At 36.4% G+C, this 24,846-nt stretch overlaps 2 protein-coding genes across 2 annotated transcripts; both read left to right on the top strand.

Moving 5' to 3' along the window:
* Positions 1-4,159: 4,159 nt before the first annotated feature.
* LOC114634554 (olfactory receptor 10AG1-like) lies at positions 4,160-5,140 on the top strand. The gene has a single exon (XM_028783138.1). It carries the CDS (start codon positions 4,160-4,162, stop codon positions 5,138-5,140), a length of 981 nt encoding a protein of 326 aa, XP_028638971.1.
* An 18,524-nt stretch (positions 5,141-23,664) lies between these two features.
* LOC114634555 (olfactory receptor 10AG1-like) lies at positions 23,665-24,636 on the top strand. The gene has a single exon (XM_028783139.1). The coding sequence runs from the start codon at positions 23,665-23,667 to the stop codon at positions 24,634-24,636; it is 972 nt and encodes a 323-aa protein (XP_028638972.1).
* The last annotated feature ends 210 nt before the right edge of the window (positions 24,637-24,846 follow it).

The following is a 24,846-nucleotide window of genomic DNA, read 5'->3' as shown; positions in this document are numbered from 1 at the left end:
TGAGACTTCTTTGTTTAGCTCTGTATCCCACTTTTTAATAAAGTTATTTGGTTCTCTGGAGTCTAACTTCCTGAGTTCTTCGTATATACTGAATATTAGCCCTCTATTGGATAAAGGATTGGTAAAGATCTTTTCCCAATCTGTAGGCTGCCATTTGGTCCTGATGACAATGTCCTTTGCTTTGCAGAAGCTTTTCAAATTTGTGGAATATTTTATATATTATACACTCATATATTTTATGATATAGTATATATTATATATCTTATATGTAAAATACATAGTTTATATATGTTATAAACTATATATTTATATATAGTTTATGATATATTTTATTTATAATAGCCAGAAGCTGGAAACAACCCCGATGTCCCCAACTAAAGAATAGATGCAGAAAATGTGGTACACTTACACAATGGAGTACTACTCAGATATTGAAAAACAATAACTACATGTAATTCTCAGGCAAATGAATGGGAGTAGAAAATATCATCCTGAGTGAGGTCACCCAGTCACAAAAGGACACACATGGCATGTAGTCACTGATAAGTGGATATTAGGGGAAAAGCTCAGAACACCAATGATACTAATCACACACCATATGAAGCTCAAGAAGAAGGAAGCCCAAAATCTGGATGCTTCAGTCCTACCCAGAAGCATGAACAAATAATCACAGGAGGTAGTGAGTGGGAGAGACTTGGGAGGAAGAGAGAAAGGGGATGAAAACAGGGGGCAGGATCAGGTGTGTGAGGAGACAGGGGAGATGTACAGAGGGTCAGGAAATTGAACAGAGGTGTGTATGTAGCAAGGCAGGATGGGGAACTGAGGGTAGCTACCAGAAAGTCTCAGATGACAGGAAAGCAAGAGGCTCCCATGACCCAATGATGATGACATTAGCTGAAACACACAACAAAGGAGAGTGAGAACCAGTAGAGACCATATTCAGAAGTGAAGCATGAACCCTGCTTGAGGAATGGGGTGACTGGCCCATCTCAAAAATTTAAACCCAGAATTGCTCCAGTCTAAAGGAAATACAGAGACAAAAACTGGAGCAGAAACTAAAGGAAAGGCCATCCAGAGACTGTCCCTCTTGGGGATCCATCCCATATGCATCCACCTACCCAGACACTATTGCTAATGCCAAGAAGTGCTTACTGACAGGATCCTAATATAGCTGTCTCCTAAGAGGCTCTACCAGAGCCTGACCAATACAGATGTGGATGCTTTCAGCCCACCATCGAACTGAGCACAGGGACTCCAATGGAGGATTTAGGGGAAAGATTGAAGGAGGTGAAAGGGTTTGCAACCCCATAGGGAGAACAATATCAACCAACCAGACCCTTGCCCCCGCAGAGCTCCCAGGGACTAAACCACCAACCAAAGAATACACATCGAGGGACCCATGGCTCTAGCTGCATATATAGCAGATGGCTCTCTTATATGGCATCACTAGGAGGGAAGCCCCTTGGCCCTGTGGAGGCTCAATTATCCAGTGTAGGGGAATTCTAGGACCTTGAGGTGGGAGTGGGTGGGTGGGTGGGGCATTGCCCTCATAAAAGCAGGGTGTATAGGGATGGGATAGGGGTTTGCAGTGAGGAAACTGGGAAGGAAGATAACATTTGAAATATAAATTTAAAAAAATCTAATAAATTATCAACAGGAGACATAGAGAACAGATATCAGTACAGAAATAGATGATGCTCAAATAGTTTTATTTTAGTTTTTGTTGTATTTTGTTTTGTTTTGTTTTGTTCTTTTTTTTTTCCCCACATGAATTTTCTGTGTAACAGCCCTGACTGCCTGAGAACTTGCTTTACAGACCAGATCTGCCTCAAATGCAGTGATCCACCTATGCCAACCTTCTAAATGCTGAGATTAAAGGTATATGCCATCACTCTTAGCTGTTAAATAGGTTTTATAACATGAATAGAAGATGAGAAAATTTGAGAAATTACTAAAATGTGCTTGTATAATTAAAACAAATAGTTATAATACATCAAAAGAAAGTGTTGTGTAATGCACAAAGACTAATTATGATCACTAGATCCAAAGATGAAAGTGTAAAAACCTATAGTAAATAACATCAATGTGCTCAGATAATTTGAAGTTAGATGAACAAAATAAATTGATTAATTTGAGTTTCTCAGAAACTCATTATAAAGAATCTCTTGAAATTTAGTTGATGCACAAGAGAAATGAACCCCAGGGGTTTCACATCCCTATTTAGTAGCAATTCATTTCTAAAACCAAAATAATTACAATAGAATCTGTGGCTGCCTGAAGAAAACAAAAGCATATAAAACACTAAAGATCAAATTGCTGTTTGGTTTCCTAGACTACTTCCTGTGGCTGTGTAGAGGTAAGCTTGGGTCCTTTCCTTATACCACAAAAAGATCTGAACAATAATTCCAAGAGGTATTGAAAATTCCACAGTCATGTCTAAGTTTATCATCTAAAAATGAGCTGTCCCCTAAGTAGGTCTTACTTATCTTTGTCTTCCTTACTAAATGAAGTTAGCTATTTATCAAATTGTGGGAATGATGCCATTGATAAAAGCATTTATTTCACATGTAGTGAAAGCAAACACAAGTGGAATTTGAAAACAGAAGACCATATAATTATATTTACTTATCGATGTGCTATTTTTATGTTTCTTTTATGTTTTGTTTGAATAACTTCCCTGCATGCATGTCTGCTTACCACATTCATGCTGGTGTCTATGGAAGCAGGAAGAGGATATCAGAACCCCAGGACTGAGCACTACAGTAGTTTGTCAGACACCACGTGAGTGATAAAAATGGCATACATGTCCTCTGAAAATGCAGGCAGTGGTGAATCATAAATTCAGCCACCTCAGTGCAGTAATTTAAAGACATCACTGGGTGAGTGTAGAAGGTTTAGAGTACTACTAAAGAGACAAAGGCATAGATACTTATCATGTGCTGATAGAGAGCAAGTACTTTGAACATATTGTGACATTTGTCAAGCTATTCTTGGGATCTTCCAATCATCTAGAACTTCTAATCAAGATTAGTGCTGCATTTTACTTTGTTAATTGTTCTGCTCACATTCATGTATGTTAGGCAGTTCCCGTTTTACCATAAACAGAAATGAAGGGAAAATCGACAAACACACATATGCTGTAAATGGATAATGTATCAGAAAAATCTGACATGACAAGGGAAACATGAAAATAGTTTTAAAGGAAAACTTTATAGAACCTTCTTGTATTCACATTTACCATAATTTCCACAACTGATGGATTATGCAGTGTAATGTAATAATGTGCCTCTTACCTCTTGTTAAAAATAATCTACTTTAAGGTCTGTTAGAGCTTTTTGTTTCTCACTTTTAATATGTGTTTCTTGTTTTGTTTCTGTTTGTTTCTTTTTGTTATCTATGAGTGTGCATACTTGTAGAGGCCAGAACTTGATATCAGGAATAATTCCAAATCACTCTTCTATTTAACTTGTTGGTGCATGGTCTGAGGATCAAACCCAGAGCCCAGCAATGGCTAATCTAGATATCAGCTTGCTGTAGACCCTATCACCGTCTATGGTTAATGGAATCATAGGTGGGCTTCCACATCCTCTCAGTATTTACTTGGATTTCTGGGAAATGTGAGCGTTGTTATTCAAGTGGGCAAGCTGCTGACTGAAAGCAATAAGCATTTAATTGTGGATACATCTCTCTAGGCACTCAGCATCTCATCCTGTGGATATTGCAATAAATGAATTAAAAATTCTTTGAAAAATAATTAAGAAAAATTCAAATAAAATCTGCTCATTTAAAACTTTTGGACTGATAAAAATGAAGAAAAGGTACTATGGAAACACAAAAAAATAGTTTTTAAAGTTTTTAATAAAATTTCAATTTTAACTGCAAAATATAAATATGTATATTTTCCTTATAATGTGTTCTTATTATTAATGTATACATCTCAAGACCTTGCTGAAATATAGCAGAAACTAGTAAAATAAATCTCATGTCCTGGGTTCATTTAAATCACATAATAGATGTTTAATGTTAACAATCTCATGTTGGAGTTAAAAGACAAAATTATGGTAAATGACTGTTTAAAAGAACATATAAGCATATTCACTCATCTCATCAGGCCAACAAAAAAAGCTTGTGAACTTTAAGAAGTAAATTCACTAAACGTATGGAATTTGTTTTATCGGCAAATAAAAAGGAAATTAAAACAAACAATTTAAATATTACAATTACAGAATTTGTTCTTTTAGGGTTTTCTGATGTCCCTCAACTCCAGTGGATACTTTTTGGGATATTTTTGTTCATGTACTTGTCTATTCTGATCAGCAATAGCATTATAATGTTAATAACAAGAACTGACCCTGCTCTGCAGACCCCTATGTACTTTTTCCTTAGCAACTTTTCTTTTGTGGAAATCTGCTATGTAACAGTCACCATCCCGAGGATGCTCATGGACCTATGTACCCAAAAAGGAACTATTTCCTTGTTGTCCTGTGCTGTACAACTCTGTTTTGTCATCATGCTTGGAGGCATGGAGTTCCTCCTCCTGACAGTCATGGCCTATGACCGCTATGTGGCCATTTGCAATCCGTTGCATTATCCCCTGGTCATGAACAATAAGGTTTGTGTGCAGCTTGTGGCTGCTTGCTGGATCTGTATTATTCCAGTTGTGACTGGACAAACTTACCAGATTTTCTCTTTGCCTTATTGTGGATCTAACAAAATTCATCACTTTTTCTGTGACATCCCCCCACTACTCAAGCTTGCTTGTGGTGACACATTTGTGAATAATTTAGCAATCTATATTGCTTCAGTAGTGTTTATCATGGTTCCATTTCTGTTGATCCTTGTCTCCTATGGCAAGATTATCTGCAACGTTCTAAAACTGGCAACAGCTGGAGGGAGGTCTAAAGCCTTTTCCACCTGTTCGTCTCATCTGATAGTTGTGGTTTTATTTTATGGAACAGCTACTATCACATATGCACAACCAAAAGCATATCGATCAGAAACCTTGGGGAAGCTGCTGTCTCTTTTCTACACCATTTTGATTCCACTGTTGAATCCCATTATATATACACTGAGGAATAAGGATATCATGGTAGCACTGAGAAAATTACAAACTAAGTTATCAACATATGGGGACACTTAAAATTACAAAACGGTTTCTTTGTATATTTTACATGCAGATTCAGCAAAGAAGAATTGTTAACTTATTTCTACAATATTCAATTATAATCATTAATAATGTATCTCATGTTAAGTGATCTATGTCTAAGTTCAGTTAACAGGTCCTATCGCAATCCATAAAGAAATTATAACAATCTTTTCTTTCAGTAGTCAATATTATAGTACCAGAGAGTAGGGCATAATGAGCATTCACTCCTAACTGAGGAACTATTTGTAATTGACATGTTCTAGGAGAGAGAAAAATCACTTTTATTTAAGGGTATAGCGGTCTCAGGTGGTTCTAACCAAGCTATGGTAGACAACCTTGTTAGCAGGAGTACATATTTGGCTACATGGATTTAGAATTTGAATGTCATCAAGTAGGGGATAGGTAATAAAATAGGTATAGATCTTGGAGGAGTTGGGGAGGAAGTTACGTGGTAAATGGGATCAAAATACATTGTATTTCTCAAATAATTATGTAAAATGGGTTTCATGCATGCCTTTCCACTGTGTGTATTGCTGCGCTTCAATTCTCAAACTCTTATGCAATAAAAATATCAACAAAGATAATGCGCTCTCAGAAAAAAAATTAAAATTGGTGAATTCATTCTGGCAAAATGTAGTTTCAAACCATGTGGTAGAATTCCACTAGGTGAAAACAATCATGTCATTTCATCAAGTACCCAAAGCAGAATAATCCATCCAAGGGCACACTTAGGGGAGGGGGGAATGTCCAAAAAAGAAAAAAATAACAGAATGGTTTTTTTTTTTTACTTTTTTTTGTTTTGGTGACATTATATTTTTTACACTCCAGATTGTATTCCCACCCTTGTCCACCCTCCAATTGTTCCATATACCATATCCCTAATCCACCCCCTTGTCTCCATGAGGCTGTCCATATTAATAAGTATAAATGTGTACATATAGAATGCACATTTTTAAATATAATGTATGCAATTTTTGTGAACTTTATTTGAAAAAATGTTTTTACTAAAGTAACTTGATGAACCCATTATAATTTGGCAACTGTTCTTAAATCTAAACACACTACTTATATAGAACTTCTGAATGTCATGTACTAATACAAAAGAAAATTTCACTAGAAACTTATTATACTTTATTCTAATGTTTTAATTGTCTCTATAATAATAATTATATATAATTAAAATGTAAATAGGTACATTAGAGTTAAAAAAGATGCAAATATATATGACACACCATTTATATTGAATGCCTAATAAGGAAATATTATTTATATTAAAGAACAAAGTTTTAAAACAGATTCTCCTTTCTACTATAATTATAATACATTATGAAACAGGAAAAATTATTTAACTGATAATTGAATCAGAAAATGTTTAAGACAGAAATATATGCAACTATAAATTTAGAACATCAAAAGAAAGCTATTCTTGCTTCTGACACAGATGAGTCTGACTAACTCCTTTCTGTTATGGACACTTCAAGATGTCTCTGGATTTTCTATCTAATCTAGACTAATCTTGTTAATGAACACCCCAAAAAGACAAGAATCATTCCAAACCATTTATGAAATGAAATTGTTATCAAAACAGAAACAAATTGTAAAGGAGCCAAAGTTTATTACATGTACACAGTTTGTAATATTAGCATGAATGTATAATTATTGAAACAGCAAGAATCAATGCAGAAGTGGGACAGACAATGTGTAAGAGTCAGATACAGATAATAACTACAAAGAAACATTAGGGCAAAGCAGGAAAGTTTCACACAGGGACCCAATGGTTGTGACAGTATGCAGAGAACCTGTGTTAGCCCAGTTCAGATCAAATTCCAGCATGGGAAACACATATAAATGATAAGTAATGTTAGCCTCTAGGAAAGGAGCAATCATTTTTCTCTTATAGAGTAGGCCTTGTTGAGTGAACAGTGTTCTAATGATAGAGCAAACATCCAGAATATTTTCTAAAACACTAATTTATCTTGGAAGATTCAAAACAATCAAACAAATCAGGATACAAAATGAGTAGGTAGAGAATAGGTGTGGACCTGGGAAGGGTTGATATGCTAAATATGATCAAAACACATCTTATAAAATTAGAAACTCACAAAATCTATTTTTAAAGAACATAAGATAGAGTTAAACACCCATCAATTTTTACCACAGAGGGTGGAGCCCAGAATTATAGATTCTAGACAAGAACTGACACCACTACAAAGCAACTCTTCAGTCCAGAACATATTCTCCTAAAGCAAAAATATTAGAAAATAATTCATGAGGTAAGTTAAAAAATATATACTGAGATTTGTAAAAACAAAAATGTAGAATACTTAGTATGATAGAGCAGGCTTAAGTGAGAACACAGACTAAACATTTATATTAAATATATATAATCAAACAACTAAGCTTCATTAGGATATTATAAATAGGTGGATGATAATCGTAAACATATAAAAATGAATTCATTGTCTTTGTCACTGAATCCTTGAGAATCAAGGCAACAATGAAAAGTCTGTGGTCACCAATGATGGAACCTGAAACTGAAATTTCAGAAAGTTTCAACTACTTCCAAATTATGGACACAGGTATATGGACAGTGGTGGTAATGTATAATAGTAAGACCATATTAGAAAACATTTTGTTTTCTCAATATGCAAAAGTATGCATATAAATATTAAGTAGAAAATAAATATGTAAAATAAATGTAAAATTTGTTCATGGAGACATGTGTATAATAATTAAAATCTAAAGAGTCAGAAACTGGTCAGCAGTGAATTGCTAAGAAAATCATGGCATACTAATCTAGGAAAATTAAAATCTACAATGATCATTGATGAAATAATGAGAGAGAAATCTAGCATAAATCTTAAATCTGTATTCATAGGAATTTTTCTACACACTAGAACTTGAACTGCTGAGACCTTGGGTTATTTTGACAAGTAGGTGTGGCCAGTAACACCACTGGAATCAGATCCATCAGTGGGAATGGAGGGCAGTAGTTGAAGCAGCTCCAGCAGTAGAAGGCTAGTAGTTGAAGCAAATCCAATGGCAATTCCATTGCATGTGGGAGCAGCGAGAGAGATAACAGAGAAAACAGAGGCAGCAGTGACAGCAATAAGCAAATGTAAGAGTAGAATCTAGAAGATATGACATAGTCAAAATAGCAAGCACAGAAAGAGCATGGACAGGGAGCAAAAGGATACTTATCACAATTATAATGGTTTCCATCAATAATGCTAAAGATAATAAACTCTGAAAAGAAAATAAAAATATGTCAACCCTTGTACAATTACATTGACAGAATGTAAATTAATTTAGACATTAAAGAGAACATTTTGGGGTTTCATAAAAAACAACAACATCATAACAACAAAAAACAAAACAAACAAACAAAAAACAAAAAAGAAACATAGAAATGCCCATGATCCTGCTGGAAACATATGCATAACAAAATATATCAGTAGCAACTAATAGCAACAGTAATAGTAGCCCTAATAGCAACACTATCATGATCATTCTATCTTTTTTGATTGTTTGTTTGTTTTCTTTTTTATTATTTATTTTTTATTGAATGTTTTATTTACATTTCATATGTTATCCCCTTAACCCATTTCCACCCCCACCCAGGAACGCCCTAGCCCCTCACCCCTCCTGCTTCTCTGCAGATGTGCCCCCACCTACTCCCCACTCCCACCTATCCAGCCTCAAATTCCCACCCACTGGGGCGTCCAGCCTTCATGAGACCAAGGATCTCATCTCCCACCTATGCCCGATAGGGCCCTCCACCCTTACATATACAGCTGGAGCCATGGATCCCTCCCTAAGTGTTGCCAGGCTGGTGGTTTAGACCCTAGGAGCTCTGGTTGGTTGGTATTGTTGCCATAGAACTCTTATAGCAGATAAAAACCTTCAACAAAGAGACTAAATACAAAATTAGTAACCCTTATTCATACAAAAGATAAATATGCTAAGAAAGATATTAAGGAAACAGCACCCTTTTCAACAGCCACAAATGATATAAAATATGTTGATGTAAGTCTAACAAGGCAAATGAAAGACCTGTATGACAAGAACTTCAAAGCTCTGATTAAAAAGAATGCAATTCTTGTCAATATTCCAACACAATTCTTTACAGACCTTAAAGGATATTTTTCAGGTTCAAATAAAAAAAAAAACACCAAAAAAAAGTAAGTATAGCTTTAAAAAAATCATGTATAATAAAAGAACATCTTGAGGTACTACTATCTTTGATTTTAAGCTATACCCCAGAACACTAGCAATACAAACCACACACAACATTGGCATAAAAACAGACAGGCTGATCAATGAAATAGAATCAAAGTCCTAGAAATAAACCCAGACAACTATGGCCACTTGATATTTGACAAGGAAGCCAAAATTATAATGGGAAAAATGAAAATATCTTCAGCATATTGTGGTGGTCTAAATGAAAATATCTTCAGCATGTTACATGGGTGTCTCCAAGCAGAAGAATGCAAATGGACCCATATATCTATTGCCCTGAAAGAAACTCAAGTCAAAGTGGTCAAACACCTCAACACAGAACTGGACACATTAAATTTAATAAAAGAGAAAGTAGAGAACTTCCTTGAGTTCATTGACACAGGAGGCAAATTTCTGACCAGAACACCAATATCTACAAGCAGCAAAATCAACAGTGAATAAATGGAACCTATGGTATTTGGCATGACACTAAAGATGGCTCCTTACCCTTAAATTCTGAACCTCCTCCCAGTAATTTGAGTAAGATAAAGAACATCAATCTGTTCTTCCAAATGCCTATCTAAATCCTCTTGTATATTCAACACATTAGTAACATTTTTTGCTAAATGATTAACAAAAGTAGCTGTCTTAGATTCTTGTGTGACAGCAATTGCAGAAGCAGTGGTGCTAGCAATTAATGTAATTAAAACTGTTATACCAGCAATAATCAAGCCCACTACCCTCTTGCTTCTGGTTAAAGCCTGACTTATTTCTTCCAGTACTTGCTAGCTATTTGTAGAATACCAGGGTTCTGTGATACTCAGGACACTAAAACAAAAGCCGGTTGATAAACCTCCATAACTGACATGCCAGATTTCAAAACACAAACACAGTTAGAAGGTGTACAATCAATGTAACTTACATTAAATACTGTATAAGAAACAAAAGTATTTTTAATTTTACAATTAAAAGAGCCTTAACACATGTGCTAAAACCTGTTTGAAATCCAGATCCTGCCCCAACTATATCTCTTGCTATCATAACATCATAGAGAACTGCAGCTAATTCCATGTATGTCTCTGAAAATGCCCAGAACCAGACTTCCAAATGAAGACTGTTATTTCCAATATTGGATTGCTTTCAAGACCAGTCCATGATTGAGTCTGAATAACTGGTCACATTTAATAACAATACAAGAAGCATTATAACATCTCTTTTTGATTCTCTGTTCCACAAGGTCTAAGAACTTGAGGCAAGGCATCTTGTCCCATCAGGAGTATAGGTAAACAATGGTGAGTCAAGAACTTATGTCCAATACAGCTTCCCAGTCACCATTGTCAGGGCACTCAGCAAGCTCATGGGTCAGCATCATTCTTTGTCCTGGCATCAGCATGTCTCACCCATCGTCTGGCAGCCATCATGCTCCTTCAGCATCCTGCAGAAAAAACATAAACATGCCCTCTTCCCCATATTTAATACCTGATCAGGATCATGCCATATACCAGTGAGTGGATCCTTTCCTTTCACCTATGCATAAGTATACCTAGTTGTAGAGTGCCATATACACTCAGTAGAAAGTTCCTTGGCATCCAATTTTTTTAAAAAAATTTTAAATAAAAAAATAAAGCATGATTTAAATAAATTTGTGGTATACAGGGATATATCTCCCCCTTTTTTATTTTATGAAGATACTGTTTTAAAGTTCCATGGGCCTATTCCAGTCTCTTGTCCTTGACGATTATAAGGAATTCCTGTAATATGGGTAATGTTAAATTACTGTTAAAAAAAGGTCAAATGTTCAACTGCCATAGCCAGTTCCATTATCTGTTTTTGTTTGTTTGATTGTTTTTCTTTTCTTTTTTATTATTGGGTACTTTATTCATGCCAAATACCATTGGATTGATGTTAGTTCTACACTTTACAGTGGTAGACATTATAATTAGAAAGAAGTTTAATGACATTTGCAGTGTATTTGGCATAATTCTAACATCTCTCAGGATGTTTTAACAATACATAAGGAGATTATGAATTTCAAGAATGCTGCTTTGGTGAGCATTGATGCAGTAGATGTTGCAGATAAAATTACCCATGGCCTGATGTCAGTATTTCTATTTTGGTCGAGCTTCAAAAATGGAAAATATTATTTGATCATACTAGGCCTTTATGTCCTGGGAATACTTTTATTCCTACCCATCATGTTAAAGCTTATCTTTAACAACATCAACATGTTGGCAGCCAAAGTACATGGCTTGAACCTGAAAATGGACCCCCTGACAGAGTTATTAAATTAACAAGCTGGTAAGACAAGAACAGGTAAGATTCTGCACAAAACCTTAAGACATAAATGCATTACATTTGATAATGCATATTCCATGATGGATAAGGAAGGCACTCTTGTCAGAACGACCTAAGACAGACTCAGTCTTGTTTATGCAATAAAAAAAGGGGAGATGTGGAGAGCTTTTGGAGTTGCCAGGCAGGAATCTGACATTGGCCAAGGACAAGGAAGTAGGCCTCAGGCAGGAATATGACATTAGGCTAGAACAAAGAAGTAGTTTCAGGTAGAAATCTAAACCTTAAGCTAGAACAAAGAAGTAGTCTCAGGCAGGAATCTGAATATTAGGCTAGAACAAAGAAGTAATTTCAGACAAGAATCTAAATTTTAGGCTAGAACAAGGAAGTAGGCTTCAGACCGTGAAAATGATTTTAGGTTAGGACAGGGAAGTAGCCTCAGATATTTTGGTTATCCTGATATGCCCTTAGAAACAGTGATCACAGGAGTTCATGAAATTTTGTTTATTGTCTTGCTTGTTCCTTGAATATTTGCATCTATTGTATTGCTAGACCCTCAACCTAGAACTGATCTTAATACATGCATGTAATCAAAATGGTATAAAAGCATAAAGGAGGAGGCGGGATGGGATAGGGGCTTCTTGGGTGGGAAATTGGGGAAAGTTGATGTCGTCTGTATTGTAAATAAATAAAATATCCAATAAAAAAATTTTAAAAAATAAATAAATAAATGGAACCTGTTTTGGGATATGCCCTGTTCCAGTTGTTTGGACCCACATAAAGACCTAACTGCTCACTGAGAACCTCCTCTCCTCTCATTCTCCTCTGAGAGGATGAGGAATCGTTAGATATCCCTCCATCCTGGAACATCAAATCTCTGCCACATTAGGCACATCCTTTTCCGCCCATGCCAGGTAAGACAGCTCTGTTGGTGCACTGATACCACAGTTACAGTTTTATGAAAAGCCTCTGCTCCAGTTGTTGGAGGCCCCACATGGAGACTGAGCTTCATAACTGCAACATATGTGCTGAGAGGCCTAGATCCATCTAGTGTGTGTTCTTTAGTTTGTGATTCAGACTCTGATAGCCTCAAGGGTCTAGATTAGTTAACTCTGTTGGTTTTCCTGTGTATTTCCTATCCCCTTCATGGCCTGCAATCATTCCTTGTACTCTTCCATCTTAAAGTCCCATTTGCTATTTGGCTGTAGGTATTTAGCTGCTCATTGGAGCCTCTCAGAGGACAACTTGTTCCTGTCTGTAAGTATAATAGAGTACCAATAATAATGTTAGGGATTGATGTTTGCCCGTGGGATGGATCTCAAGTTTGACTAGTTATTAGTTAGCCATTCCCTCAGTTTGCTTCAGCCCCAATTCCTGCATTACTTGTAGACAAGAAAAATTTTGGGTTGAAAGTTTTGTAGGTGGGTTGGTGTCTCTATCACTTAATTGGGTGGTCCTGCCAGTCTACAAGAAGTGACCTCTTCAGGTTCTGTATCCTCAATGTTGTAAGTCACAGCTAAGATCACCCCCATCGATTCCTGGGTGCCTTGCTTATCCCAGGTCTCTCTCCTGTTCTAGAGATTCCCCATATCCTTGTCCCTATCAGTTACATACTTCATGGCCATTTTTCCATCTCTTCTCTTCTTCCCCTCATCTGACCCAGTACCCCTATTCTCCTCTCTTTCCCCCTACCCAACTACTTCCCTCCCTTCATCTGCCTCTTATGAATATTTTATAGCCCCTTCATGAATATGTTTTTCTAGCTGGCCTCAGTGGGAAAGGAAGTGCCTAGCCTCTCAGAGACTTGAAGTGCCAGGGTGGGTGGACACCAGGGGGTTCCCACCCTCTCAGAGGAGGAGAAGAACAGGTATGGGGGAAGGATTTTGGTGGGTGTGACTAGGAAGGGGCAGTAAGCTTGATGTAAAGTGAATAAGTAAAAAATTAATTAATTAGTTAATTAATTAATTTTAAGAAAGAAAATACATTCTGAGGTGATAAGATTGAATTCAATCATTATACATAATCAAAACAATTGCATATTTAAATTGAATTCTTTTATTTTAAATATTCATATTACAGGAATTTAGTTGGCCTAAATAGAACATAATTATTTACACATTCAATAGCGCCAGTGTTACATCAATGAGGTATTTACACTGGATATTCTAAATGTAACATAAGGAATCAACTTTTTACAAACAGGCACAAATTCTTTATGTATTTACTTCTGCCTTGAAATTGTTGCTCAGATGATTAAAATCATTAATTGGTAAACAAAACTTCACAAAGCTATAATAGTCGCATCATATAATTATAAGCCTGAAATGCTGAACAGGAACATACATTGTTATGGTATATTTTCTTTTTCTTTCTTATTTATTTACTTATTTATTTATACTTCAGATTTTATTTCCTCGTCCTCGTTCCAATTTTTCCACATCCCATAACTCCAACCCACTCCCCTGTCTCCATGAGGCTGTTCTCACCCCCTCATCACCCTACCTGACCTCTAAACTCCCTGGGGCCTCCAGTCTCTTGAGAGATAGGTGCATCATCTCTGATTGAACACAGACCCTGCAGTCCTCTGCTTTCTATCTATTGGGGGTCTCATGTCAGCTGGTGTATGCTACCTTTTTGGTCCAATGTTTGAGAGATTTTGGGGGTCTAGATTAATTGAGATTGCTGGTCATCCTACTAGGTCACCCCCTCCTCAGCTTCTTACAGCCTTTCTCTAACTCAGCCACAGAGGACAGCAACTTCTGTCCATTGGTTGTGTGCAAATATCTGCATCTTACTCTTTCAGCTGCTTTTTGGGTCTTTCAGAGGACAGTCGTGATAGGTCCCTTTTTGTGGTCACCAACTAGCCTCAGTAATAGTGTCAGGCCTTGGGGCCTCCCCTTGAGCTCGACCCCACTTTGAGCCTGTAGCTCGACCTTCTTTTCCTCAGATTCCTCTCTATTTCTATCCCTCTAGTTCTTTCAAACAGGAACAATTATAGGTCACAGTTTTGACTATGGCATGGCAACCCCCTTCCTCATTTGATGTCCTGTCTGCTTGCTGGAGATGGGCTTTGTTAAGTTCCCTCTCCCTACTGTCAGGCATTTCATTTAAGGTCCCTCTCTTTGAGTCCTGAGAGTCTGTCACCTCCTAGGTCTCTGGTGAATTCTGAATTATCCCCCCAACTTCCTACTTTCCTAGGTTGCCCTGTTGACCTCAGGGCTTCAGTTAATTTCAATCATCCAATACCATATCTTGTTCCCCTCTCCCCCTACCTCTGTCCACTTTCTCTCCCATGTCCCTCCCTCCCTCCCTCCCCATTTGTGATTGCTTTTTACTCCTACCCCAGTGAGACAGAGGTGTCCTCACTTGAGCCCTTCAGCTTGTTTACTTTTTGCATTCTGTGGACTGTATCTTGGGTAGTCTGTAATTTTTTTTTTGGCTAATATCCACTTATTAGTGAATATATACCTTTCATGTCCTTTCAGGTCTGACTTACCTCACCTAGAATATTTTCTATTTCTATCTATTTCCCTGCAAAACTTATCATATCCTTGTTCTTAATAGCTGAGTAGTATTCCATTGTGTAAATGAACCACATTTCTTGTATCCATTCATCTGTCATGGGACATCTGAATTGTTTCCAGCTTCTGGCTATCACAAATAAGGCTTCTATGAACATTGTGGAACATGTGCCTCTGTGGCCTGGAGGAGCATCTTTTGGGTGTATTCTCAACAGTGGTATTGTTGGGCCTTCAGGTAGAAAACAAGTGAAAGACCGTATAATAATAACTTCAAGTCTCACAGGAAAGAAATCAAAGATCTCAGAAAGTAGAGAGATATCCCATGTTCATGGATTGGCAGAATTAATATAGTAAAAATGGCCATCCTACCAGCGGCCATCTACAGATTCAATGCAATCCCCATCAAAATCCCAACACAACTCTTCAAAGACATGGAAAGAGCAATTCTCAAATTCAACTGAAAAGGCAAAGGGGGAGGGAGAGGGAGGTGGGAGGGAGGGAGGCATGGAAGGAGGGAGGGAGGGAGGGAGGGAGGGAGGGAGGGAGGGAGGGAGGAAGAGAGAATCACCATCCCTGACCTCAAGCTTCCAGACACTTTTATCAATGGAATAGAATTAAAGAAACACTTATAGGCACTAGATCTTTGACAAAGACACCAAGAATATACAATGGAAAACAGAAAACAGCTTCAATACCCATTGGTGCTGGTCTAACTGGCTGTTGATATGTAGAAAAATGAAAATAGACCCATATTTGCCACCTTGCACCAAGCTCAAGTCGAAGTGGATCAAGGATCTCAACATAAAACCAGACACACTGAATCTAATAGAAGAGAAAGTGGGAAAGAGCCTTGAATTCATTGGTACAAGGGGAAATTCCCTAAACAGAACTCCAGTGGCTCATGGTCTAAGATCAAGAATTGATATATGGTACCTCATGAAATTTGAAAGCTTCTGTAAGGCAAAGAACAAAGTCAATAAGACAAATCAGCAACCTACAGATTGGGGAAAAATCTTCACTAACCCTACATCCAATAAAGAGCTAATATCAAAAATATATAAAGAACTCAAGAAGCTAACCACCAAAATACCAAACAACCAAATCAAAAATTGGGTTATAGAACTAAACAGAGAATTCACAACAGAGGAATCTTGAATGACTGAGAAGCACCTAAAGAAATGTTCAAAGTCCTCAGTGATCAGAGAAGTGTATATCAAAACAACCCTGAGATTCCACCTTACAGGAGTCAGAATGGCTAAGATCAAAACCTAAGGTGACAACACATGTAGAGGAGAATGTGGAGAAAGTGGAACACTCCTCCATTGCTGGTGGGAGTGCAAAATGGCGGAAACCATTTCCATTGCTTTGATTACATCACAGTGAAATCATCTTCTAACACAGTGAATGTTTATACTGGTAATTTGAATGACTGAATAAAAACTATGTTCTACTCATTATGTGTTACAATAAATGGCTTATCACTTCATCTAAAATAAATAAGTAAATAAATAAATAAATAAATAGTTCCTCATGAAACTGAGAACTGTTTACAAGGCAAAGGACAAAATCAATAGAACAAAACATCTGCCTAGAGACTGGGAAAAGATCTTGACATTTCCAACAAAGGACAAATATTCAAAATATATAATGTACTCAAGAAATTAGATACAAATAAGTCAAATAACCAATTAAAAATATGGTTTAGAGCCAAACAGAGAACTCTCAACAGAAAAAATCTCTAATCACTTCTGCTCAACACATTTAGTCACCAGAGAAATGCAAATCTAAAGGACCCTGAGATTCCATTTTACACCTTTCAGAATGACCAAGGTCAAAAACTCAAGTGACAGCACATGTTAGCAAAGATATGGTAAAAAGGTAAGTAATCCTCCATTGTCGATGGGAGTGTAAACTTGTACAATCAATCTGGCAATTTCTCAGAAAATTAAGGACACTTCTACCTAAAGACCCAGCTCTACCACTCATGGGCAAGTACTCCCAAAATGCCCTACTATATCACAGGAACATTTGCTCAAAGTGTTCACAGTCACCTTATTTGCAATAGCCAGAAACTGGAAACAGCTGAACAATGGTTGAAGAAAATGTGGTATATTTACACAATGGAAAACTGTATAGCTATTAAAAACAAAGACATGAAATTTCTGGGAAAATAGACAGAATTTAAGAATATAATCCTTGGGCTGGAGAGATGGTTCATCAGTTAAGAGCACGGACTGCTCTTCCAGATGTCCTGAGTTCAATTCCCAGCATCACATGGTGCTCAAAATCATCTGTAATGGGATCTGATGCACTCTTCTAGTGTGTGTCTGAAGACAGCGGCAGTGTATTCAGATAAATAAAAAGCAAATAAATCTCTAAAAAATAAAATAAAACAAAGCTTTAAAAAAAGAATATCATCCTGAGTATGATAACAAAGACCCAAGAAAGATGCATATTCAATTATAAATAAATATTAGCCATAAAATACAGGATAACCATGCTACCATCTACAATGTACAAAAAGCATTCTACCATTACCCTGTCCCATTTTTACAGGGTTTACTAACAGTCCAAATTTTCTATATTTTCCTTTGCCATACTTACTTTCCTTTCACTGTACCTATCATACTTGAGCCCCAACATTGATGTACCACTTGACAAAGCCAGCTCAGTCAGTCAACTAGGTCTCAAAGGAGGGAGAGAGTATTAAAGAACAAAAGAGAGAATTAGACAACATTATAACATGGCCCCAGCCAGTGCTGAAGCAGGTTTAATTTATTTTCCAGTCTGCTTTTATATCATTCTATGTACATGCAAAGAATATGGCATAAACAAAATAATCAAGGAACAAACAAGGTATAAACAAAGGTCCTATAGTATTCAGGGACTTATCAAGATGATCAAGATCTTGAGCCTACTTCCTTGTCCTAGCCCAATGTAAAATATTCTTGCCAATTTCCTTGAATCAGCCCCAAGAGTTTTCCCCAAAGACTCAAAGAAATTAGCTAATAAGAAAGGTTCAAGGGGCCGGGCAGTGGTGGCACACGCCTTTAATCCCAGCACTTGGGAGGCAGAGGCAGGCGGATTTCTGAGTTTGAGGCCAGCCTGGTCTACAAAGTGAGTTCCAGGACAGCCTGGGCTACACAGAGAAACCCTGTCTCAAAACAAAACAAAACAAGAAAGGTTCAAGGGAGGATGCATGAATCTCACTCGAAAGGGAAACAAAATAGTTATTAGATGTGATGGAGAAAGGAATGTGGGTGGGAGAGGAGAAAGAGAGGTAAATGGGGGGAAGGATCAGATGTAGGGTGAAACAGGAGAGACAATGCAGTTCCAGGAGAATGAGTGAGAATCTGCAGCTGCCAGAGGTAGGGAGTATGGGGACATTAGCAAGTCTAAGAGACCTGGGATGAGGTGGCTCCCATCAGTCCAGCCACATGATCATATTTAAGACACCTATAATAGGGACATAGAACCTGAAGGGGCCACTTCCTATAGCCAGGCAGAACCCCCGGTGGAAATATAAGTACAGCAACCTACCCACAAAACTTTCACCCAAAATGTATCCTGTCTAAAGGAATGAAGAGACAAAGATGGAGCACAGACTGAAGGACTGGCCAACCAATAACCAGCACAATTTCAAATCCATCCCATAGGCAAATACCTCACCCTTAACTTATTAATGACACTATGTTGTCCTTGCAGACTGAAGTGTAGAATAACTGCCCTCTTGTAGGCTTTACCCAGCAGCTGCCTGAAACAGACGTAGATATCTATAGCGAAACACTGAATGGGGGTCGGGTACTCTTATGAAGAGTTAGCAGAAGGATTGAAGGCTCTGAAGGGAATACAACCCTGAAAGGAGGCCCAATAAACCTGGATCTCTGGGAGTTTTCAGAGACTAAGCTACCAACCAAAGTTCTTGGAACTTTGGCCCTTGGCAACATGGCCCTTGGAACATGGCTGGAACAAGGCCCTTGGCACATATGTAGCAGATGTGCAGCTCAACTCCATATGGGCTCCCAAACAACTGTAACAGAGGTTCTCTACGGAGCTGTAACCTGACCATGGTACCAGTGTACCAACCAAATTGCCTTGTCTGGCCACAGTGAGAAAGGCTGTGACAGAGAATTGATACGCCAGGATGGAAAAATAGCCAGTGAATGCCCACAATTGCAGAGGAGCTGGAGCAAGGGGTCAGAATCTCTGTGGGAAGGAGCAATGTTTGGGATGTAAATAACTAAATGCAAGTAAGTAAGTAAATAAAGAAATAAATAAATAGAATTATTCATTTGGAGAAGATACAAGATTATAAAAGACAACAGTTTTTCAGGAGTTGGAAAGAAATTTGCTATAGCTAAAAAAAAAATCCAATAAATATAAACATTGAATTAAAAAAATGATCAAGGGGATACAAATTTTAAAAGAAAATTTTAAATTATCTTTATTTTCAAATGATATGTTAAATGACTAAAATTCCACTGGGAACTTCTGCTATTAAAGTTCTATAAAGTACTTTCTATAAAGTAGCTAGCTACAAAATTAACTCACAAAAATCAGTAGTCCTCCTGTATAGAAATGACAAGTGAACAGGAAAAGTAAACAGAGAACCAACACATTTAGCAATAGCCTCAAACAATATATACGGAGAGAGACAGAGAAACAGAGACAGAGAGAGAGAGAGAGAGAGAGAGAGAGAGAGAGAGAGAACATGGGATAATTCTAACCAAATAAATGAAAGACTTCTATGATAAAATGTTCATATTTTTGGTGAAAGAAATTGAAGAAAATATCAGATAGAAATATTTCCCATGATCATGGTTCAGCAGGATTAATATAGATTTGCTTATGAAAAGCGATCTACAAATTTAATAGAATTGCCATCCCAATTCTAAAACAATACTTCATTAATCTTAAAGAAACAATTCTCATCTCAGTTTCATATGGAAATACACACACACACAGACAGATGTCATACCCACCCTCGACCAGCAAGGATGACGGGACACAAGAGCTCTTCTCCAAGCAGTTTATTCAGGAACCTTGAATAATCTTCTGACTGACTGACCCCGGGGGGAAGCGTCTACCAGGCTTAAGTAGTCAAGGGCTAGCCTACCCCAGTGAGCCACATGGCAACAGCAGATAGGTCCACATACAAGCCAGATCACTAGCCACAGCCAAATAATGACTTGTTTACTCCTGAGATCCTGAGAGAACTCTCCATCGGGATGGCAGAAAGAGGGATGGTGGAAAGCGGAGACCGGCTCCATCTTAAAGGCGCAGCAGGCACAATGCGGCTCTCCACAGACAGAGAGAGGGGAGGTGGAGATATACACATATACAAACCACCCAGATCTGTATTGGTCAGGTGCTGGTAGAACCTCTCAGGGAACAGCCGTATCAGGCTCCTTTTCAGCAAGCTGTCTTTAATTTACCTACTATTACTATTCACCCAGTATCCTTATATCTCAATATGAAAATCTTGACATCCATTCCATTCTGTTATGAATCTTTTATTACTTTTGTAACAATATACATGGATCTTCATTATCATTGGATTATCCCTTGTTGATACTTGTATAAGTAGTATCTTAACATCATTTTCTCTTTTGTCATTAGATACTGAACATCATTAGGTTGTTTTTGTAGGTTTCATAACTTTTATTTACTTGAAAGCAGTAATTTTGTGTTATTAGCTCTTTACAATTGTAAAGGAGAATAGTTTTCTTTAAAGCATTTAATTATTTCATGTGCTATAGCTTTATTCTAAACATGTTTCAGTTTTTAATTTAAAAAGTTCAATTGAGAGACAAGGCAAACGATATGATTTGGTTGTCATTTCATAATTATAGAAAGATCTTTCTCTTGTCTTCACTGTTACTTATATGATATTAACACTGAGTATAATCTGTCAAAGTTATTAGTTCTTGGGGTTACAATTTGTAAAAGTATATTCTAGACTTATTTTTTTATTTGTGGTATGGTCTTTGGTGGTGATTCTAACTAAAACATGCCAATGCTCTTTTTCCAGACTTTTTGTTAAAGGGACTACTGTGTGGAAGTTTACATAATAAAAAAAAAAAAGCTCATCTAGACTTGAATATGAAACAAGATAACACACAAGAGGACCAATGATTATTAACTTTGTTGTTTACAAATTTGTATTATGGACTTGAAGAATCTGTTGTGTATCACTATACATATTCAAATAAATCTGGCTTATGCATGCAACTGCTAAAATTATTAATAATAACAAATAATAGAATAAGTTCAGAATAGAATGTTAGGAGACTCTTATTTTTTCATAAACACTTTATCTGAGAACATGAAACAAATAACTGATTTAAGCATGAATCCCATAGGAGAACATGGAGTTGGGTAGATTTGTCTTCTAGGGAAGGGAATAGAAAAAGTTAGAAGAGGGAATATGAGGGTTGATATCACCAAAATCATTTGTATTCATGTAAGGCATTTTCAAATAATTTTTAAAAAATAAAACGAATAGACACACAATACAAACAGAATGGTGGGATTTCTCTGGCTTCTATGTGGATGTCTCTAAAAATCTATACAGTGAGAGTTTTAGTCTTTCCAAGAACATACTGGAACTCACAGGCATCTAAACACATATGTGAGCACATAGGCTCCATGAGCTCGCTCACTTTCTCTCTCTCTCTCTCTCTCTTCTCTCTCTCTGTCACACACATATGTACACATACATGGATTCACATTCACATCTGGCTCTGGCTCTGGCTCTCTGGCTCTTTCTGTGTATGATACACACACACACACACACACACACACACACACACACACACACACACACCCCGGTGGACAAACCCTGAGTTAACTTGATTAATGATGAGTAAGGAAGTAAGGGACTTGTCCATACAGAGAAGAAAGTTCTGAAAGGTGAATCAGAACCATTGTCAAACAGAAAGTTTATTACAGGTAAGTTGTTACGCAGGGAGAACTGGTCCCTAGAGTGAACATCAGTATTCTTATTTAAGAGGATTTGGTGTTCAACTCCAGCAGAACAAAGCTTGTAGAAGAGTGCAACTTATTGAAAAATAAGATTAAGAAGCTACAAATTAACAATCACCTACATTTAATTAGTGTCTTCATGCAAAGGTACAGAGGTAAGCTGCAACATTGTTGTTTATAGATTACTTAAGGGTAGTTATAAATTAATAAATAAAGGAAAATATGGCCACTTTACTTAAATGTAGGACTTAATCATAAATGTTTTAGCTTTATTACTTATACTATTAAACAATAGTAGATGTTTCAAGGAATAAAATTTTACATTTGAAATTAAAATGAGATAAATTTTAAAACTAGTACTAATAAAATATAAAATAGGAGAAAATGTTTGAACATGAATTTATCATTATCTTAACTGAAAAAGCATCAGTTTATTAGTCTGGAAGATATGAGCACTTGAAACTTATGAAAGGACAAAGAACAGTCTTGTTTTGCAAATGTAGAAAATATGCATGAAGGAAAAGGTAAGCAGATCTTCAAACAGTGCTAACTTCTTTGCATTAGATAATTGTAGTATGAAGAAACATGAAAATTTGTTTGTTTGCTTTTACTTTTAATACTCCTTTTCATATTTGATCACTTGAAGACCCTCAGGAATATGTAACTGTGTTTTTAAAACGCTCTATGGTAAAAATAAGAACATTATAAAGTGAAAATAGAAAAAAGAAATTATACTTGAAACTGAAGAATTTGTGTTAAAGAAAATCTCCATAAAGAAAATTTTAAAAGTATGAAATACTATAAATGGAACTTATTTATTTATTGAAATGATTGGTTTTAGATATTTAGAATATACTTCACAATAGCTAAAGGGGAAGGCTAATTATACAAAACAATAAAATTGATGAAATGATAAAGTAAGACAACAGGAAAAAATAAAACTTAACTGCAATATTAATAATGAAACAATAAAATACTGATATAGAAAGTAGATACAAATAAACCAAGGTTACAAATCCTTAATGAATCATATTATTACATACAATACATATATATGAAGGGGAGAGTCTTGGTTTACTATTTTGTCATCTTTCTGTTCACGCTTCAGTCTCTATCTTTCCTTGATACACACAATTTAAGATTTCCCTTTTACTCCAAATGTGAATTTGACTTTCTAGACTTAATATATATTAAGTTGCTTGAGGTGACAATGCTTCCAACAAGAAGCATACATTAGTAAATATATTGGAAATGCTAATAGCTACTACTCAATATCTTCATGTCATTATATCCAAATCTGATAAAAGTAGAACAGATCTTATTACTTGGATTTAATTGATTTTTACTATTTACCTGTTGTCTACAGCAATTTAAATCTCATAGAGACATCTTAAGTTGGTAATGATAATTTTTCAGTTATATATATATATATATATATATTCATGTTCTTCATTCAATTATAGTAGCATGTCAATGTTAATAATATGTATGAATTAATTAACTATGTTTTATTTACTGTCTGTAGATGAACAGAAAATTAAACCAGAAAAATCGAATGCCTCTTCTCTGATAGAATTTATTCTACTGGGTTTTTCTGATGTCCCCAGTCTCCAATGGATTCTGTTTGGGGTATTTTTGATCATGTATTTGACTATTCTGATGTGCAACAGTACTATAATGCTAATAACAAGAACTGACTCTGCTCTGCAAACCCCTATGTATTTTTTCCTTAGCAATTTTTCTTTTGTGGAAATATGTTATGTAACAGTCACAATCCCAAGGATGCTTGTGGACCTCTGTACTCAAAAAGGAAATATCTCTATATTTGCCTGTGCCACTCAAATGTGCTTTATCCTTATGCTTGGAGGCACAGAATGCCTCCTCCTGACAGCAATGGCTTATGATCGTTATGTGGCCATTTGTAACCCTCTATACTATTCTCTAGTCATGAACCACAGGATCTGTACACAGTTAGTGGCAGCCTGCTGGATCAGTGTCATACCAGTTGTAATTGGACAAACATACCAGATTTTCTCTCTGCCTTTTTGTGGCTCTAACAGAATTAATCACTTCATCTGTGACATTCCACCAGTACTCAAACTTGCTTGTGGTGACACATTTGTTAATGAGATAGCAGTCTACATAGTTGCAATGGTATTTGTCATGGTTCCCTTTATGCTAATCATTTTTTCCTATTGCAAAATTATCTGCAGCATTCTGAAACTGTCATCAGCCAAAGGAAGGACCAAAGCTTTCTCCACCTGTTCCTCTCACCTGATAGTTGTAGTCTTATTCTATGGAACAGCTGGCATCACATACTTACAACCCAAGCCAAATCAATCAGAAGTAACTGGAAAACTGTTGTCTCTTTTTTACACCATTTTGATACCAACTCTGAATCCTATTATATACACTCTAAGGAACAAAGATATCACAGTGGCTCTTAAAAAACTACTCAGTAAGATACTCATGTGAGGCAAATGCTTGAAAGGTGGATACTTGTTCATTATTTAGACAAAAAATATTATTATGATGTTCTTTAAATGCTGCTTAAAATTATGGTAACCATCCAAATTTTGTCATGAAATATTAATTTCACACTTTAATACAGGGCTTCCATAATACCCTTTCCATTTGCCTCAAATTCAGGGCCTCTTTTGCCACTAGTTGTTATTATATTCAATA

Source organism: Grammomys surdaster, unplaced genomic scaffold (assembly GCF_004785775.1).
Source record: "Grammomys surdaster isolate TR1022 unplaced genomic scaffold, NIH_TR_1.0 980, whole genome shotgun sequence".
In the NCBI taxonomy this organism is placed as follows: domain Eukaryota; kingdom Metazoa; phylum Chordata; class Mammalia; order Rodentia; family Muridae; genus Grammomys; species Grammomys surdaster.
Note: the sequence above shows the minus strand (reverse complement) of the source record. Positions and strands in the feature narration are given on the sequence as shown.

What these genes read in the sequence shown, in the direction of transcription:
- LOC114634555 (XM_028783139.1), top strand. Translation starts at nt 23,665, where the DNA reads ATGTTTTATTTACTGTCTGTAGATGAACAGAAAATTAAACCAGAAAAA.
- LOC114634554 (XM_028783138.1), top strand. Translation starts at nt 4,160, where the DNA reads ATGGAATTTGTTTTATCGGCAAATAAAAAGGAAATTAAAACAAACAAT.